Source organism: Fulmarus glacialis, unplaced genomic scaffold (assembly GCF_000690835.1).
Source record: "Fulmarus glacialis isolate BGI_N327 unplaced genomic scaffold, ASM69083v1 scaffold9212, whole genome shotgun sequence".
Lineage (NCBI taxonomy): Eukaryota > Metazoa > Chordata > Aves > Procellariiformes > Procellariidae > Fulmarus > Fulmarus glacialis.
In genome coordinates, this window is record NW_009198400.1 from 31424 (window position 1) to 51058 (window position 19635).

At 40.4% G+C, this 19635-nt stretch overlaps 1 protein-coding gene across 1 annotated transcript in view; it reads left to right on the top strand.

Annotated features, from left to right (window-relative positions):
* ABCC3 (ATP-binding cassette, sub-family C (CFTR/MRP), member 3) overlaps nucleotides 1-18098 on the top strand; it is a 35055-nt gene extending 16957 nt beyond the window's left edge. Inside the window, exons 12-30 of the mRNA XM_009572877.1 lie at nucleotides 685-831; nucleotides 1242-1329; nucleotides 2258-2324; nucleotides 3984-4110; nucleotides 4457-4633; nucleotides 5477-5644; nucleotides 6392-6575; nucleotides 7465-7570; nucleotides 8266-8419; nucleotides 9836-10043; nucleotides 10618-10928; nucleotides 11665-11864; nucleotides 11969-12095; nucleotides 12897-12998; nucleotides 14021-14167; nucleotides 15112-15270; nucleotides 15637-15803; nucleotides 16814-17008; nucleotides 17666-18098. Coding sequence (XP_009571172.1) covers nucleotides 685-831; nucleotides 1242-1329; nucleotides 2258-2324; nucleotides 3984-4110; nucleotides 4457-4633; nucleotides 5477-5644; nucleotides 6392-6575; nucleotides 7465-7570; nucleotides 8266-8419; nucleotides 9836-10043; nucleotides 10618-10928; nucleotides 11665-11864; nucleotides 11969-12095; nucleotides 12897-12998; nucleotides 14021-14167; nucleotides 15112-15270; nucleotides 15637-15803; nucleotides 16814-17008; nucleotides 17666-17774 — 2943 coding nt within the window. The 3' untranslated portion in view covers nucleotides 17775-18098. The remainder of the gene's footprint in view (nucleotides 1-684; nucleotides 832-1241; nucleotides 1330-2257; nucleotides 2325-3983; nucleotides 4111-4456; nucleotides 4634-5476; nucleotides 5645-6391; nucleotides 6576-7464; nucleotides 7571-8265; nucleotides 8420-9835; nucleotides 10044-10617; nucleotides 10929-11664; nucleotides 11865-11968; nucleotides 12096-12896; nucleotides 12999-14020; nucleotides 14168-15111; nucleotides 15271-15636; nucleotides 15804-16813; nucleotides 17009-17665) is intronic.
* Nucleotides 18099-19635: the final 1537 nt, after the last annotated feature.

Consider the following 19635-nt stretch of genomic DNA (forward strand, 5'->3'; position numbering starts at 1 on the left):
TCCACTTCATTGCACTGCGATCCCTTTTGCAGAAAGCATTTTGGTTTTGGTGAATAAAAACATTCAGATAAGTGCTTTGTCAAAAATATTCCTAGCCAACTGTTCTTGAGATCAAAGGCCCAACCCTGCAGAAATACTCTTAATGGCCTCAAGATCCTGCCTGTTTCATGTTTCCTTAAATACCCATTCCCGTTCCTGCTCACCGTTAGGTTACTGCATAGGATGGTCCCTCCACAATGGAAGGTCCCTGTCATACAGCGAACCAGCAAATAACTTGGATTTTACTCCCTTTCCTATTGATCAGTAAGTCTTGTTTGCTTAGCCTGCAGTTTACAATGGGAAAATTCAGTTGGGTGGAGTTGGAAATGCAGCCAAACCACAGCCAGATAACCACTTCTTGTTTTTATTTACTTGAGTTCTGTAGTTCACCTCTTGAATCTCCTAGTTCAACTGAAGATAGCCATTAGTAATCTGAAAGTTACTTTGTTCCTCATGCACTTTTTTGTATCAACTTGTTCATATGACTTGCCGTTCTTAAAGCATGTTGAAAACGTCAGAAACAGGGAGTTTGCCCAATTTTTTTGTTGATACTTTTATTTCAAAGATGCCTATCAGGCTTGACTGCTTTTTAAAATGTCAAAATATTACATACATCTCGCAGTAAACTCACTTTCTGGCTTTCAGGTAGCATTGACGACATTTGCTGTATATGTCTCAGTGGATGAGAAGAATGTTCTGGATGCAGAAAAGGCTTTTGTCTCCCTCTCCTTGTTTAATATCTTAAAGTTTCCCCTCAGTATGCTTCCACAAGTCATTAGCAACGTTGCGCAGGTAAGGAGGATCTGGTGCATAAGTTGTTTTGAATAACTTGAACAAAAAGAACCCCCATCAGATGTCCCTGATTTCTGGAATGCAAAGATCCCTTGCATCTGCCTGTTAGCTGGTTTTCTTTCTAATATCCTTTCTCTGCTGCTGCCCTGTATTGGAAAGCCTGACTTCATCTGACTAAGCTTGTCTGTGTGAATTTTGCTTCACTCAAATGAACTCAGCTTGGTCTGAGAAATTTCACATTTAAAAGCTTGAATTTCAGCATAAGACTGATTGCAGGGAAAGAATGAGTCACTGTTCAGGAAGCCCATGGGGTGAAAGCTTACGCCATTCTGCATGCTTTCTTTTTCAGTAGTAAGAGTATTAAGTCCCCATTAAAAGAATGATAAAATAACACCGCGCTCTTTTCTTAGACAAGCGTTTCCCTAAAGAGAATTCAGCAGTTCCTGAGTCATGATGAACTTGATCCAAATTGTGTGGAAACAAAAGTGATCGCACCAGGTAAAGACATCAGTATTTTTCTAAACTATGCTAATACAACAAACATCTTGTATTTGTTTTGGACTGGTTGAGTTATGAAAAAAAGCAAAAAGAAAATAACAATAATAATCTTGGTTTTGAAAAAAAAGAAAAAGAAGCTGCTGCTTTGAAAAGTATGTGTTTGTTGTTTAGGCTCTGTGGAAATTACAGAAGTTTTTGGCTGTATTTTTGAGCTTTGAGCTGAGTTATGGCCTGAGTTTGCATCTGCAATGCATCAGCACTGAATAATGAAGTGCATCCCAAAACAGTATCCCAAAACAAATGACCAAATCAGATGGTCTCAAAAAAATGTGTTTTCTCATGTAATGCACTTTGGCGATACTGTGATTTGAAACTTCTCTTGTGTGTGATGCCATAGACAGAGGAGGAGGAGGGATGGCTACGTGGCTGTCATGTGATTACTGTTACACACCACCCCACCAGGAGGTAAAGAAAGCCTGCGGATCTGTAACTTGTTAGTGTGGCAAGCAAAAAGCTGTGCAGAGGCAAATTTAAGCTGATACATCGAAGTCAACAGCATGCAGTGGACTCTTACAGACTTGAAAGTGGTTTCCTAAGTAAAGTTGTGCTAACAGCTGCATGGAGATTCTGAGCAGCAAATGTTGAGACCAGCCTCCCTGGGGCAGGGTGAAGCAGGACAGCTTTTCAGCTCCATAGGTCTGTAAGCTCACAGTCTATAGCTTAAGCCGCGATCAGTATTTTCATTCTGAACAAGCCTGTCTAGTGACCCACAGTCATGAGACTGTGCTTCCCATGCCAGTAGAAAAGGGAACTGCAGTGTACGTGAAACACCCATAAATAAAGATTCCTTTGTCTGCCAGTCTCTCAGCCGTACTATTCTGTGTAATACATTTCCTGCCTTCTCTATTGTTGTGTTTTTGTCATACAGGCAATGCCATCAGTGTAACAAATGCAATGTTCAGCTGGGGAAAGGAGCTTAAGCCATCTTTGAAAGAGTAAGATTTTTTTTTTTTATGCAATTGCAATACAACATCTACATCTACCTGCTTCCTGGTTTCTGGCTCCTGGGAGGTCTGTTTGAAAGATGTCGAGTAATATCTGCAAGCTCACTTCTGGGAAAGGTCATTTCCACACATCCCATATGTGCATCTCTTCTGCCTTTAAAACATCAAGCTAATCCTCATGCCTCATGGTGTTTAGGCTTTACAGAACAGTGTTGTAAGGCTTTAACTGCACAGTGACTAGCATAAAATAGTTACCTATTAAAGGACAGAAAGGCTATGTAAATTTCTTAAATAGACTTTTTTGTTTTAACTGAAGCATTGGACAAATCAAATTGATCTGATGGATCATGAGGACAATCGAGGTGTCTGGGTTTGGACTTGGGCGTGTTCTTTTGAGTCTTGTGGCAGACTCATTGCTGTGGGCCATTTCCAAACTTATGGGGGTGCATGTTTTGCTCATTTGCCTATTTGAATGAATACAAACAAAATTTGCCTGGAAGCATGTACTTCCTTATGTTATGCTTTGTTGTCAGATCAAAATTACAGAAACCTGATAAGTATTCTTAGCATTCTCAGTCCAAGGAGCTTGTGCTGCTGTGCCGACTGTATTATGTTAACAGATTATACATGGATAACCTGCAAGCAAGAGGCTTAGAGTTCAAAGGAGCCAGTTTGGTTCAGGCAACCAAATCTGCGGCCAGGTTGACTTCAGCATTCTGGGGTTTATGAAATAAAGAACCATGCATCTTCAGTTCAAATTGCTAGACACCTGGGCCTAAAAATTACCCGGTGACTTCCTAAAGTAGTAGTAAGGCAAAATTCCCGCCCCTCAGAGGGAAAGAATAATGAAAAAAAATTGTAGTGCTTTTGAATTTTCCTTCTTTGAATGTTGTTTTTTTTTTTAAACAAACAGACAAACAACCTCTTGCAGGGTTCAAAACATCAACTACCTGCTTGGTTAGAATTTGCATAAGAATTAGAGCCCCAGTTCTGCATCAGGATCTGTGCAAACAGAAGTTTGGCTTGATTTCATTAGTGAAAGACACTTTGATGGCAAAGAGACTGTGCCCATCAGTCTTCCGTATCAGTTCACCTTCAAAACCAGGACCTAAAGCAGTACCTTTAAGAACATAGTGGAGAGAACAGTAAAGGATTTTAACTGGGAAAGTTTTGTTTTTCTTCTGTCGTTGTGAACCCTATTTACTAGCACTGGAAACATGGTACTGAAGTGATTTGAACATTTTTAGATGGGATGTATTCACTCACTACTTTCATACAATTGCTCTTGGTTTTAAAATCAAAAATCAAAAGACTTCTGGAAGATTGTCTGCTTTCAAAATGCTTATTAACCCTGTTTGACTTGCTGATGGACTGATATGACACAGCAAAGGGTCTTAGAAGGCTTGCTACCAATCCTACTGATTTAACAACCAACAAGATAGATTAATGCTGGGTTTCCATTTACTCCTACAGTTTTGGTTACAGTTGATTGTACACAGAAAGGGAGGAAAAGACCAAGCTATGCTTACTATATCCAGTCAGGCTGAGGTCAGGCTAATTTGCCACTGTGTATTTCAGCCCTGGTTTAAAGACCCATAATGTTTTTAGTAAACTAATGTTTAATTAATTTCCAGCCTGTTTCCTCCACAGTATAAATCTGTTGGTCCCCAGTGGTGCTTTGGTTGCCATTGTCGGCCATGTTGGCTGTGGGAAGTCTTCTCTGGTGTCTGCTCTCCTGGGTGAAATGGAAAAGCTGGAAGGAGAAGTGGCTGTGAAGGTTGGTATTATTTACGATGCCATTTAATGACGGTATGGAAATGTGCTGCTTATGCCTGCCATTGCTTATAATGTACATCAGGCTGGAGAGGGAATTCTGTTTGCTCCTGTGCCAGCTTGTCTCCTTTTTTATTTGGGTTTGCCCACACCTGTTCAATTGTGTTTTATATTAAATGATTTTCCTGAATCTATCAACTATACATCAGCAATTAGTACACATATATGTATAATGTGAATGTATATCAAACAAGAGCTATATCTATGTGCTGCAGATCTTAATCAGAGTTGTAAGCATGAGTTGCTGCTTGTTACAAGTCAGAGGTTTCCTTTCTCCCTCCTTGTTCTAGGGTTCTGTTGCTTATGTGCCTCAACAAGCCTGGATCCAGAATGCCACGCTGAAAGATAACATTTTGTTTGGCCAAGTTCCTAATGAACAAAAATACCAAAATGTTGTGGAGGCCTGTGCTTTAAAAACTGACCTGGAAGTGCTGCCAGGAGGAGATCAGACTGAGATAGGAGAGAAGGTAATTTTTTTTTTTTTTTGAGTCAGACCTGCTTGGTGATTCCTGTTCTGTCTAGCTAAAGAGAGAATGCCGTCAAGTCAGCACTTGATTTGGTTTGATCTTTACAATGGCATCCCTGCTACAGTCAACACTGAAACATGCAGGGCGGTTTTGTGAAAGGCAGATGGACTTAAACTTGTTCCTGACTTTAAGCATGTATTTGTACTGTGATGCAAAATGGCACATCTAGCCTTGGAAGATCAGAGCATCCTCCATTTGCTGTCCAATTGTAAAGGTGCATCTGTCCAGAATACTTAGTCCTTCCTTTTCCTATAGGGATAAAAAGGGAGGGAACATATGGTGTGCGTCAAGTGAAAAAGTGATATGATCATCCCTTAACACCTCATTTTAATGAGAAACTTTTACATTACCAAAAAAGATTTTTTTTTCATAGGCCACTAAATTTGACATGGATATCATGAAGTGGGGTGGATATGTGGATTTGTATTGTATGATGAGAAATGTAGAAGATGTTCCAGGTGCCCTGCTTTGAATGTTTGCATTTTACATCCTGGTTGACAGTCTTCCTTTTTATAGTTTTGCATTTTAACAGCTCCCTTTATGAGCTTATTAAGCAGGAGGCTTATTCTGTCTCCAGATTGCCGGGTGAGTGGAAATTTGGCAGTGAACAAACAGATTTAGAGGCATTCTGTTCCTGTCTCTGGCTCGGAGTGAGTTATTCTCTTCAGTGTCTCATCTTTCAATTTAGCATCCGTGTTTGACTGGGTGAGAGCCATAAAAAGTCGTAACTGTTGTTGGAACCAAGTTGTGTGATATGGTTTTTTCTCTTCTCTTTTCCTTCAGGGCATCAACCTCTCGGGTGGCCAGAGGCAGCGAGTGAGCCTCGCTCGTGCAGTGTACAGCAACTCTGACATTTACCTATTAGATGATCCTCTTTCTGCTGTGGACTCGCATGTTGCAAAGCACATCTTTGAGAAAGTTATTGGTCCAGATGGGGTACTTAAAGGAAAAGTAAGCTGGCATTTAGATCCTCTTAAAAATGCACACAAACTCAGAAACACTGGTGGGTAATGGGAAAGCTATTTCACCACCGAGGCTTGAGTGCTGAATCATTCCTGAATTTCTGTGTTTAATTGGCAATGTGGACACCTTTTCCCCACAGCACAGACTCTGCAGTGAGCTGCTATTTAGGCATGCCCAGAAGTGATGCGATCTAGTCAGAACATGTAGAGGCAGAAACCTGGTCTGTCTTCTAAAATCCCTACTATGAGATCTCCAAAAACAAGACATTTGCAGAAACTTGTAAAGGTTGTCAACTTAGTATTGCTTGTTGCTACTCGGAGGCAGTGCAGTGAGAAAGTTGTAACAGTTTACTGATTCTACAGAGGTATTTGGCAGCATGCAACCAAATTGCAATCTCTTTTCTTCCCCTTCTACTCCTGTTATGATCTTCTCAGACTATCTCAGAGCTCAGAAGGGAAGGGCTGCAAAGAAAATCAGCATAAAGGAAAGGGGGAATGATAATTCAGTTGTTTACTTCCTTCTGTGGTTATATCAGCATGCAGTAGGAAGCATAGTAAGTCTGAGTATATATTTCCAAGCTAACAAAGACAGTGTATTTCCCTTGGCATTTCACCTTGACATGATAATTTACTCCCTGTCCCAAAAATGTAGTAGTATTTGGCTTGGTGAGTAGTGTTAGTCTCCACAGTGACAACTGAGAGATGTGGGGGTTTTTTTCTCTTTTTCCCTATCCAGACCCGAATTCTGGTGACCCATGGCATCAGCTTCCTGCCTCAGGTAGACCATATAGTTGTCCTGGTAGATGGCAAAATCTCTGAAATGGGATCTTACCAAGACCTTCTGAAACAAAATAAGGCCTTTGCAGAATTCCTGCGAAATTATGCACTTGATGAAGACATCGAAGAGGACGAACCAACAAGTACAGTATTGCTTTTTCTTAAAACACGTCTTTTTCTGTCAACCAGGCTACAGATATTTTCTCTGTATAAAGTGTCCCCTGCTTCTTCATGACAACCTGGCATTTGCCTTTCTGCACTACCATGAAAATTATTGTCTGTGGCTAGGTCTGTATTACTGATAAATGTTTTCACAAATTTCTTTCAAAATTTCATGTGGTTTGTCCTAGAAAAAAGCAATTCTTGTGTTAGAAATTATTTTAAAGTTGGGAATTTATTTTACAATTAGCAAGGTCAAGCTCAGCAGACCGAGAACAAACTGGCCTGGTATGTTTTCTCTGTTTATATATGTTGTTGGTTTTTTTCATACAGCAAAGTTCAAATGACATTTTAATCTTGGGTTACTTTTCAGCTTGATTTGATTCTGATAAAATGATACAAGATTAAAGCATTTCAGTAAATGTTTCCTCTGTGTGACAGTGTTCCCACGCTCTTTGATTGCAGCGCTGCTTCTCTCCAGACAGGCAGAGAGGAATATGCATGACATCTAGCAACAGCAGAGACTTGCAGTAGTTCCTGACATGACTCCTCCATCCCAAGATCATGCTTAGAGCATGCTGTATAAGTGAATTTAGCTAGAAGCAACTATAATGCTATTGCTTAACATTTCTGATGCACTAAAGGAATGTGATGTAAATGCATTTGGCAGCCAACCTGCCTCACCAGATCTTTGCAATTTAGTTAGGAGAAGTAATGCACAGAAGGGATGTAAGCAAAACTAAGGGGGAGTTTATGCACTATGATTTTCCTGCTCTGGTATTGTTTTTCATGACTCTTGCTTTGTATAGCCACCCTTTTCTGTGCTTTCTGCTTTATTCAGCAGAAAATCTGAGGTGTGATCTTGTCTTGCAGTGCTGGAGGAGGAAGAAGTCCTGCTAGCTGAAGACACCCTCAGCATCCACACCGATCTGGCAGATAACGAACCAGTGACGAACGAGGTCCGCAAACAGTTTCTTAGGTAAACATGAGGTTCATGTGTTTATAGTCTGTGTCTGGGGTGAAACACATCTGAAAGATGTTAGTCACATATTGCTTCTCAGTCTGGGCTTTAGTTTCCTTAGTTTCCTTTTATAAATAAATTGGCTTAGTGTCCTTTTGAAAATAAATGTGAAAGAACATGCAAAGAAGATCAAATATCTATTCCTGCAATCTTCTTTTTAATCCGAACTGAACCAATTTCTTAAAGCAACTCTCTGGTTCTCAGGTAAAACCACTGTATGTATTTACCCACACAATACTAAACCAGTTGCATGATAAATAAACCCTTTCCCAATGGAAAGGCGCAATGCAATCCTGGAAATCTTTAGAAGTTTTCATAACCATATCCATAGATGCTGTCCAGCTACTGTTGATGTGAAAACAGGGAAGCTCAGGGGTTAGCTTTGAAATGTCTGTCGTGCGATGAAGACTCTAAAGGCCTTTACCAAAGAGCCCAGGCTCTGCCACAGCCTTTGTTAGGAACTATATTTCTGGCATCACTGAAGATCACTGAACATTCAGAGGGGTGGTGCAAGCACCCATAGCTGTGAGTGAGGCTGGCATGGGAACTCAGCAGAAGAGCTGGGAATAAGTCCAATCTGCTGCATCCCAGTCTTGCCTTAGCACTGTCACAATATGCCCTTTTTCTCCTAATGACTCTTTTGTTTTGACTAGGCAACTTAGTGTAATATCTTCTGAGGGAGGAGAATGTCCCAACAAAATGTCAACGAAACGAAGAGTCTGTGAAAAGAAGCCAGCAGAGCCTCCTCTGCCAAGAAAAAATCCTAACGAGAAACTTATTAAGGCTGAAACCACTGAAACGGGAACGGTATGGTTTGATTTCTCCCTCCCTTTTTCTACATTTTTTTTTCTGTTTGAAAAAATAATTTTTATTTTTACATTTGATCCAGTTCTATTAAATGTGTTATATAAATTATGACTGCAGGTTTTAGGCATTAACCTGGTGGCCAGTGATCATTCAAATTTGGGATTTTGGCAGAGCTTTCTGCACCTGGCAAGGGCTATGTACTTAGGGAAAGAAAAAAAAATCCCTTCCAGCTCCTGCCACAGTCACCTGATACCGTGTAGCACTGCAGTCCATCAGCCCTGTCTTTGCATTGCAGAGCTTTCAGCACTGTTGGTCTTTAAACTGTTTGGCTGCTGTTGAGTCCAGCTGCAGCACTGGCTATTTGATGAACCACAGCAGTGGGTTATACAAGCCAGCTGCCAGCTGGCTGCTGCGTGCCAGTGGATCTGTTCTAAGTGATACCCACCACCCCACCTTCGAGAGCATTTTATGATTATAGGTACAAAAGGGGCTGTACTCTCCCCAAGCAGGGCCAGGGAGTGAAATGGGAACAGGGAAAACGAGAAGGCAAGGAAAAAAAGAGAAGAATACGAAACTAAAAGAAAGGGACAGAAAGGAGCAGCAGATGGAATAGGAGCGCAGAGGTTTTGTTAAAGAAAGCCCCTTTCCTCCACTTCAGAAGGCTCAGTGTGTCCTGTTTAGTCTGATGTACATGGTCCATGGCACAGACATATAATTAACTGTTTCTGTGGATTATTTTAACTTTCAAAGTCCCTAATCAACAACACTTGTTCTTTTAATTGTTCCTTATGCTTTTTTAGAGACTGAATTTTGTCCTGAGTCTCTGTCTCTTTCTGCTTCTCGGCCTTTTTGCACTACCTTAGAGATACCATCTTTACTTTTTGCCACGAGCATCATCTGTTTATGTTCCTATTGGGGAACACTAGCACTAGCGTTTGGTACCTCATTTAAGCTGCTGTAAAGACACCTGAATGGAGGCATATTCAGCACTTTTCCTTAAATAGGCCATTTAAAGTAGTTCTGAGCTCAGTATGCCTGCCAAGTTGCTTCTTTTGCCTGAAAAACTTGGCTCCTGTTCTTGTTACCCATCTTCTGCTGCTATTTGATCAGCCTTTTTTCTTTTTCTGTTTTTTTTTTTTCCCCTCTGGCATAGTCTTAAAAACTAAACCCCCACAAAACTAATAAAATACAGTTCCTCAAAATGGAGGAAAAGAGTATTTCAGAGAAGTTTCTGACTTGTTTTGAAAGTCATCGCCCTGACATGGAGCTCAGGCAGATGTGCTGTTCTCTGGTATGTTAGAGTTTGGGCAGTTTTGAACTTAGCAGTTTCTGTGATGAAGAATTTTTTTCTCTTCTTCTGTCTAAACTCCAGATTGTGTAAGTTGTACAAACTAGCTTTGGTGTGTGATTTTGCAGGTAAAGCTAACGGTGTTCTGGCAATACGTGAAGGCTGTCGGCCCTGTCATATCTTTAGTGATATGTTTCCTGTATTGCTGTCAAAATGCTGCTGCCATTGGGGCCAATGTGTGGCTCAGTGACTGGACCAACGAGCCAGTGATAAATGGGACTCAGCACAACACAGCCATGCGAATTGGAGTCTATGCTGCCTTGGGTCTCTTGCAAGGTGAGAACAGATGAAATCATGATGTCTCAACGTTTAGAAAAGAGGACTTAGGTGGGAAAGCCATGGCACTAGTTGCCAAAATTACCCAGAATTGCCCCCCAAATCCTATCCTAAGCAAGGGAAGTAATGTAACCTGGAGCTACAAAGTCTGAGCTCAGCCCAAGACTTTTAATTTTGTTGTGAAGCCCTTGGAGGGGGTTGAACAGGTGACATGGAAGCTTGAAAGAGGTAAGTTGGAGAGAAAGTATGAAAACTTAGGTGCAGAAGAGACTGAAGTGTTAGGGTGAAGTTGTAACATTAGGACTTCATGGAGGCTTGCGGAAAGCAGAGGGAAGATGGTTGTGCATCTGTCTTATGTGGACAGCATGGTGAAATCCTACAGGACATGTTCCTGTCCCTTAGGCAGTAGTGACTTCAATGCCATAGTGCTAATGTGCATAGTAAAAGAAGGGTGGACAGGGAATATAGTAAAGAAAAAAAACCTTCTAGCACAACAGAAAGTGCTGAGAGTCAAAGAGCTGTGAACTGGGAACATTAAGTTCACTGGTCAACATGTCTCCTCTTCATCTGTTAGGCCTCATAGTACTCATCTGCTCCTTTACCCTGGCCATGGGAGGCATTAATGCAGCCCAGACACTCCATGCTGCTCTGCTGGAGAACAAATTTCACACCCCGCAGTCCTTCTACGACACCACCCCAATTGGCCGAATCATCAATCGCTTTTCGAAGGACATCTATGTGATCGATGAAGTAATCCCACCAACCATCTTGATGTTCCTCGGAACATTCTTCACCTCTTTATCAACGATGATTGTAATTATAGCAAGTACTCCGCTCTTCGCTGTGGTTATAGTTCCACTTGCAATTCTGTACTTCTTTGTTCAGGTAACTGGAAAAATATCTGACTACCATTGCAATGACTTTTATTCCATTGTTTGTGTTTCTTTTTAGGAAAAACAACATGAATTTGGGGGAAAATTGAAATATCTGAAATAACTACATGTTTATGTAAACAAAACATTCTTTATTTCTCTCAGAAAAAGAAATGTCCTGTGAGATGTGGTCATGAAATAAATAAGCATAACCTTTTTTTGCTTTTAAGTAATAACAAATAAGCCTACTGCTAGAGATAGGGCTGCAGTGTGCTTCAATATATTGAAGTGTGTATATATTTGACATATTGACAATTTTTTAAGGTGGTGAGGAGTTAAAATGTTGAAAATAGAAATAATCAATTTTACTGAAATCTGAGCAAAAATGAAGCTTATTTTATAGACCATACATGGAGACCTCATAATGGAGGTGCAAATTCACGTTTCATTTTCTTGGAAAATGAGGGTCCTACAAATGGATTCATTTTGTTAGGCTATATTAACTAAATTTAAAGGGACATAGATAAATTCAACTTACAGTCTATAGAAATTGCAGTTACCCAATACTCTGTTGTGGAATGAAGCAAAGATAACTTGCTTGAAATTCTTCTTAATTATAGAGAATATTTTAGAGGGTTGAAGTGCGTCAGTAGCAATCTCCTTTAAATCCTTAACCTAAAAAATTATTCACTGTTAATTAAAAGAGAAAGTATCTCATGTACCCTTCAATTTTCTCCAAAAAATGGCAGCGATTCTACGTAGCTACCTCCCGCCAGCTGAAGCGTCTGGAGTCTGTGAGCAGATCTCCCATCTACTCACACTTCTCAGAAACAGTATCAGGGGCCAGTGTCATCAGAGCCTATAGAAGAGTGAAGTCCTTCGTAGACATCAGTGATCTGAAGATGGATGAAAATCAGAAGAGTTACTATCCTGGCATAGTATCAAACAGGTAAAAAGGCTTATAACTTCTTGTTTCCACTTAGATAATTTGGTGTTTGCGTAACTGCTCCAAGCAACCACTTACCACTCTCCTTACGTCTGCCTTTTTACCAGGTGGCTGGGCGTTCGAGTTGAATTTGTGGGGAACTGTATTGTCCTTTTTGCTGCCCTTTTTGCTGTGATTGGTAAAAACAGCCTGAATGCTGGCCTGGTAGGACTTTCAGTATCTTATGCATTACAGGTATGTATTATAGCTTTCTGTTCATTGATGGGTTTGCATTTTTGTACATGGTATGGATATGGATATATTAGCAATAATTTAAGTGCTTGTTAAAGCTGAAGTTAATAAGGAAATAATAAAAATGAGTTGTGGGACATCTGGAAACAGTAGAAATTTACACTGAATGGTGGCAGACCATCAGCAAGCTCACATGCAGTAGGACTTCAGGGCACTTTGGGAGCATCGAGGTCGTGCTGCACCCCAGTATTCCCAGCGGCAGCATGCAGGAAGCTCAGGAAGTGTCAGGTGCACCAACCAAGAACAGGTCATTTGAGCAGCATGGGCTTAACATGTCCTGTATCATGCCTGCTTCATAGCACATCAGTGTGTCTAGGTAATCACAGGCAGATCAATAGGATTCATAAATAGGCAAGATAAACCGTACTCACCTAAGCTGTGGACAGTTTAGCAGATTTAATGGCCTCACTCTTGCCAGAAGCTTTTTAGATACCATGAGTGTGCAGGATTGCTGTTAGCAATTTTCCAGTGAGACCCATGACTAGGGGAATGACTTCCAACCAACTTCTTTGAGATGGCCATTTGTTAAATCACTGTGGAAGGCATATGCTTCTTCACGTGAGCATCTGATTATCTGTAGACTTCTTGTCCCAGTAACTCTATTAATGTCAATGCAAAGGTAATTATTCCATTTGTAATATCAATGTGAATCCACGTCTTAATAGCAGTGTCTGGTTTTGTTGTTACTATTATTAAATCTGTTGTTCTTCTGTGGGTGATATTTTGTTCCTTGTCTTCTCCAAGGTGACCCTGTCTCTGAATTGGATGGTCCGAATGACTTCCGAACTTGAAACTAACATTGTGGCTGTTGAAAGAATAAAAGAGTATTCAGAAACTGAAACAGAGGTCAGCTACCAAGCATCAAGCATGCTCACCAACAAGCGTGGTGAAATTTTAATGCACACATTTACATGGTCTTTCTTTAGACTCTTGAGAGACAGTTTCTGCTCTGAGAGTGTTATCATTTAACCTGAACAAATGTCACGCTCTGAACTGTAATTTATGCTATCACAGCTCCAAATTATTACTGCCGTCATGCAGCCTGTGCTTAGCATCTCATTTTCTGCTACTGTGAGTGGCTATAGCACAACAGAGATGAGTTTCACCATCAGAATATTGCTCCCATTGGGCTTGAAGTGTTTGATGCATAGTCCTACCTGCATGGATGGTGCTGTGATCCTGCTAGTGAGCACAGCTGCAGTACAATTATCAGGCTATGCACGTGTTTTCAATAGTATTTCTATTTAATCAGCTTAATCAGTCCTTGTCTCCCATGAGAGAAGAACACCTCTAGGAACACTGTACTGCCAATCCAGGAAAATCATCCAATCATCTACCTTTGTTGCCAAAGACTTTTAAAGGTGGCAGATGGAGCTATGCTGGAAAATCTGCTGCTCTGTGGACACACTGGGTTTTGTTAACCCTGTTACATGATGAGAGACTAGGAATTAGGAAATGGAGAATCTGAGGAGACCTGCAGTGCACAGTTCTGCAGATCAAGTGTTTAATCTGGAAGCTAAAAGGAAGCTAGACAAGATGCATGATACATGTTACAAGCCAGAGCTTGAGCTGGCATGAAACAGGCAGTGTTACATTAATGTTAATGGAAAAAATGTAAACTTATATTCCTTGAGGTTTTGGCCCTATATGCTTAGACTTTTTTTCCTGTAAACTTCACAACAAAGACCAAAATGGATGGATACTTAGGAACCCATGTTTTTCCCCCATTATTACAAATGTATTTGATAATGGAGATTTGATTTATCAGATATATTTCTAGTAACCCACAAATGTTAATGTTTGTATCTGAGTTTGAATTATTTTTTCTTAAAACTATATAAGGCATTTCTGACTTCTGTTTTCCTTAGGCTCCCTGGATCATTGAGAGCAAGAGTCCCCCAGAAGACTGGCCATCCAGGGGAGAGCTGGAGTTTGTGAACTATTCGGTGAGGTACAGGAAGGGCCTGGATCTAGTGCTGAAGGGTATAAATCTCCAAGTGCACGGTGGAGAAAAGGTGGGTTACCAGCTGTATGTCTTTGCTAGAACTTTGCTTTAGGCCTCCAGTGACAACCATGGAGTAGAGGACAGGGTCTACAAGCACACTTGCCCTAGTGGTGGAGACTTACCCAAGCTGGCATTGCAGGAGCCAGCAGTGACAACCATGCTGTCCGTGTGCCAGCATCCTCCAGGCTGGAAGCCTGGAGAAAGTCACACTTGCATGGGACTTTCTGGACTTTCCAGGATAGGCTGGCAACAGGCTACCGTACACCATGTAGGAGGCACCAATGCAAGTGACAAAAATTCAGCGACAAGAACACTTTTCTGAAGCAGTGCAGATGAGAGAAGGGATTCCAGCTTTTTCTGGTCTCTGGCTTTCCCTGTGAAATTTTTGGCATGGAAGGAAATGACATTCTTTGCTTCCTTTATCAGGAAATTGTCTTTTGTTCTGAGAGATTTGTTTCTTCATGTTTCAATAGAAAGTTCTGGGTTTTGCATACTGGTGACAGAACAATTAGCATGGGAAAGTCCTCCACTTAACAGGCTGTTGTTAAAAGAGAAGAGAATTATCCTTATACTAAGCAGACAGGATGACAGCCGCCTTCTGGAATGGAGATACACATGCTTACCATAAAGTCTGAATTGCCCTCTGGAAAGCCTTTATTTCTTGTCCTTGAGTGATTGGACTCCTAACACGGGTACTTCAGCTAATCACGCAAAGTTATGTAGGATGGCGCCAGGCCTATGTACATATTTATATGCAATATCATTCAAATTATGGGAATGGCAATATATATATTACAATGTATGACACGGGTTTCTAGGGAAGGATGAAGATTCAAGATTCAAATCTTGTGTCAAACCTCTTAGAGGAATCTTGGAGGTTTGTTTGGGGTTTTTTGTTGGTTTTGTTTTGGTTTTAACTATATGCTTTGTTGTTAAATCTGCAATTTGTTGTAGATTGGAATTGTTGGCAGAACTGGAGCAGGGAAGTCCTCCATGACGCTCTGTCTCTTTAGGATCCTGGAAGCTGCAAAAGGGGAAATTAAAATCGATGGTGTGAAAATTTCAGAGATTGGTCTCCATGATCTTCGGTCAAGGCTAACAATTATTCCTCAGGTACTGTTTCTGTGTATCACAATAAAGGAAGGATGTCTAACAGCTTAGCAAACCATAAATAATGGTTTATCCACAGAGGAAAATGCTTTGTTACACTCAGAAAATTGTCTCAGAAGAACAAACTATTTATACTTTAAGTGGCCCTGTCCTGCCACTTTATAAGATGATGCTGGGTGATAAAACAGGATTTAGGGTAAACCACCTTTACAGTTGGAACTTGAGTTTTAAGTATGTAATGTATTTTCAGAGTGGATGGGATTGGGAGGTGGCCTACCTGCAATGCAATGGAGACTTCAAAGCAGTAACTCATATCTGTACTTAAAACAGCTAAAGCACTTGTCTAATGAAAGTTGGGTTTATATCCAGGATCCCGTTCTCTTTTCTGGAACATTGAGGATGAACCTGGATCCATTTAATAAGTATTCAGATGAAGAAATATGGAAAGCTCTTGAACTGTCTCATTTGAAGAGGTTTGTCAGCAGTCAGCCATCCATGTTGGACTATGAATGCTCAGAAGGTGGAGAAAATCTTAGGTAAGGAATGCTTGGACTAGAAACGTACACTGAGCTTTCATTCAGCTGTAACAGTGAGTAACACTTGAGCACGGCTTTACACTGTAGTCTGTTGTGTCTGCGCAAACATTTGCCTACTGTTCTGCCTCTGCCATGAATGATCTGATTCTTCTTTGCTGTTGGGAAGGATTTCTTCCAAACCAAAATCCTGTCTTACCAGTAAAGAAAGAAGTCTCAGCATGACAGGGTATTAGGAATAGGCAGCCCCTTACAAGGAAGGAAGATGCCATGATAACATGTAACTGCTGTGCTGAGTAAGAGTCCTCTGCCTAAACTGACAATTTAGCAATGTTTATTTTCCATTATTATTTGGAAGACCCATGAAGACATGAATAAGCATGATAAAATGCCATGCTTTTATGTGCTGCATTAGCTTCTGAGACTGTCGTGTAACCAGATTATGTATGTGATGAATGTTCAGCTCCTTCCTTATCCCGCAGAGACAGAGGCTGTGTCTGGGGTGGTGGTGTAGCAGGGGAGGAGGTGTGGGCTGCCCAGATACTTTTTTTTTTTTTTTTTTTTCTTTTTGATGGTAGAAAGGACTTACCGCTTCAGATCTTTTTTCTTTTTTTTCCCCTTCTCTTTTTTCTCTTCTTTTTTCTTTTTTTTTTTTTACCCAAGTTTGCGTATGCTCAGTGTTGTTGCAGCTGTGTGTGTTTCTGAAAACTCAGGCAGAAGATTGTAATCATTAGTTCCCCTGGCTTTTGTCACAGTGATAGAAGGGGGGCATTTGGTGCCTCTGTCAGTACTGGGTCAGGCAGTAAGTGAACACATGTGCTAAAACTAGCTGAGTGCTGTAATGTGTATTTATTAGCTCTAGGGCGGACAGACTAGGCTCTTTGCTAAATACTGGGGTTTTTTTTTCGGTAACTTTACCTGATGAGTAATCTGCTCTAGCACAAGTGATTCTGAGCAGTGGAGAGCTAAGGGCATTGGGGCCTCATTTGTGAAAGCCCTGTCTCTGTTTGCAGCGTTGGCCAAAGGCAACTCGTCTGTCTGGCAAGAGCACTGCTTCGCAAGACAAGAATCTTGATCCTAGACGAAGCAACAGCAGCTATCGATCTCGAGACGGATGATCTTATCCAGATGACAATTAGGACCCAGTTTGAAGACTGCACAGTACTGACAATAGCGCACAGGCTGAACACAATTATGGACTACACAAGGTAAAAATCCCTTAATGGTGTGTGGTGAGGGGGCTCACCAGTTTACTGGGTATGTGAAGCAGCACTTAAAAGGATCTGGCTTGTCTCTAGATAGTCACACTGATGCTCTTGTCAGGTAGTATGTAAGCAATGATGTTTAAGCCATATAATCCTAGAATATCCAGACCCGACTTTGCCTGTGTTGGCGTAAGAAACGGGTTCTATATTCACTAACCAGAGCTGCGCAAGAGATACTACCCAGTTGCATTAATAGCACTCTAAGCAAGCTTATGGACCCTTTTTCAACTAGCAGCTGCTGTACATTTTTCACTAACATAATGTCATATTAATTACTTTAAAATATATTACTATACTTCATAAGCTTTTATCTCCTTGGCTTTCTGGTACTATATTTTCCGTTCCAAGTATGACACTTCCCCCCCGCCACCCCTTATAACCCCTGGGAGATGGTGACTGTCCTGTACCTTTTTAAATCAACCAGCAGCTCAGGGAGAATATTTATCATATGTTGTGTTTCAATGTGTGAAAATAATTGAGCAAAACAAAGGCAAGGCAAAGATTAGAGCAGTTTGCTTTGTGATAAAAAGGGGTATCACATTTCGTGCAAGGAATTCTCTGACGTATCTTCCCCCTACCACCACCTTTTGTTTTGCACAGGGTTCTTGTTCTAGACAACGGAACCATAGCTGAATTCGATACACCTGCAAGCCTTATAGCATCGAAGGGTATTTTCTACAGTATGGCCAAAGATGCTGGACTAGCATGAAAAGAAGACCCCTTGGGTTTTTGTTGGGGTTTTTTTGGTTTTGTTTTTTTTTTTTAATATTACTGACTTGCCACAAAAGTGACTTGTGAATGTACTGTAATTTACAAAACAGTTTTTGTAGTAGACTAAACTTGTGATATGTGAACAAAGTATTTTACAATTATAAGGACCAGAAAGTGAGTTTTATATTTTTAAATATTTTCTATAAAGTATTTTATTATATGCTTTTTTCCCAAAGAATGCCAAACATTCTACCAAGAAAACGTATGTATCGCAGGGCAGTATGTACTGTATTCAGGTTTATAATTAGTAAATTATATTAATGGTACAAAATACCATTTTGTTTGTTTTGTGTGTTTTCTGCATAAGGATTCATTATTTTTGAAGTGGAAAGACAGGCCCAGTTAAGCAGTGACTCAGCTGAAAAATAGTGAAATAATGTGTAATCTCTGAGTGGTTCCAACCTGTTCCTTTCAGTATTTTCCCCAGGATAAGGGAGTTGAATGCTACGGCTTCAAGGCAGTGAGCTATCCCAGAACCTTTGGTATCCCTGCCCAGGGCAACATTAGCATTATAAAATTCCTCTTCAGCATAAGAATTACAAGTAACATATTTAAAACTAAACCTACAGATGGCTTAACACAAATCACTAACTACACAATTTCTACCAATTTAGTAGACTCCACATAAGCCTGCAGGGACGTGATTGGCACAGAAGTATTACAATTTTGCTGTATCTCTCGTTTGTACGAAGTCACTATGAGTAAGTCGCCACTTAAACTGAACATGCATGCTGAGCAGATATGTATAGAATTTATCTCATTCAACACTTAATCACCTGAAATAATATGTGATTTCTTTTGCAGAAGTAAATATCTGTCTTATTATTGATAACCAAGCCTCCTCAGATAAAGGGAGTACTGTGTTTAAACAATATTTGCTGCTAGAAACTGATAGAATGTCTTTTGCTTTAGCTGTTCGCTTCTTCCACCAAGCACCCTAGAAACCTACCCGGCAAGAAAAAGTTCCTGTTTTTCCATAAGTAAAGTTCAGAAAAACTTTGAGAAGACAAAAATAATCATTTATTAATTCTTACAAATAATGCTTCTTAAATAGAAATAAGAATCTGCAGGCAAGCATTCATTTGACATTAACATTTTATATAGCAGAGCACAAAGTAATGAATTATTTATCATACACAGTAATGTAATGATTATACACTGATCAGATTGTTAGGAGTGTTAATAGTATCTTCTGTGTATAAATTGCATAAGGTATAAAAATATTCCTCTGAATGCATAGATAGCGATCAGCATCTGTGCAAGATAATCAGTGTAACAATGAAGTCATCAACCCAACAGCTGAGCTTTTCTCTAGTAGGTCTGACTGGTACCTTCACGGATTTAGCTGGCATTTAGACAGTTGATGCCTAAACCCTATCTGTTCTGTGTGCCAGGGAGAATGCAACAGACAAGGTGCAATATGAGGAACAACAATTCTATTATTCCATTATACAGAAGTTAATACACCACCAGCAATTTGGTATAAAAAATAGATATTGCCAATGACTCAGACCACATTTGACCTCCAACGCTTTTCAGAAGAGGATATTTTGTTGTGACAAAATGTTCTACTATTAGCCTTAGGAGACTGAGCTTCACTCTAGTTAATTGGCACACAGGAAATTTGGGTGTTTGCATGGATCTGTGCTTCCAGGTGAACACTGGACATCCGACTACAAGGCAGACTGGGAGAGGGCTCCCTCTTGTGTGCTCAGTCACTCCTGCATTTGCACAAAGTACTATTCACTGGATGAGAAAGAGAGAGCACAGGTAAATTTGGGTACCAGTTCCTATTGTAT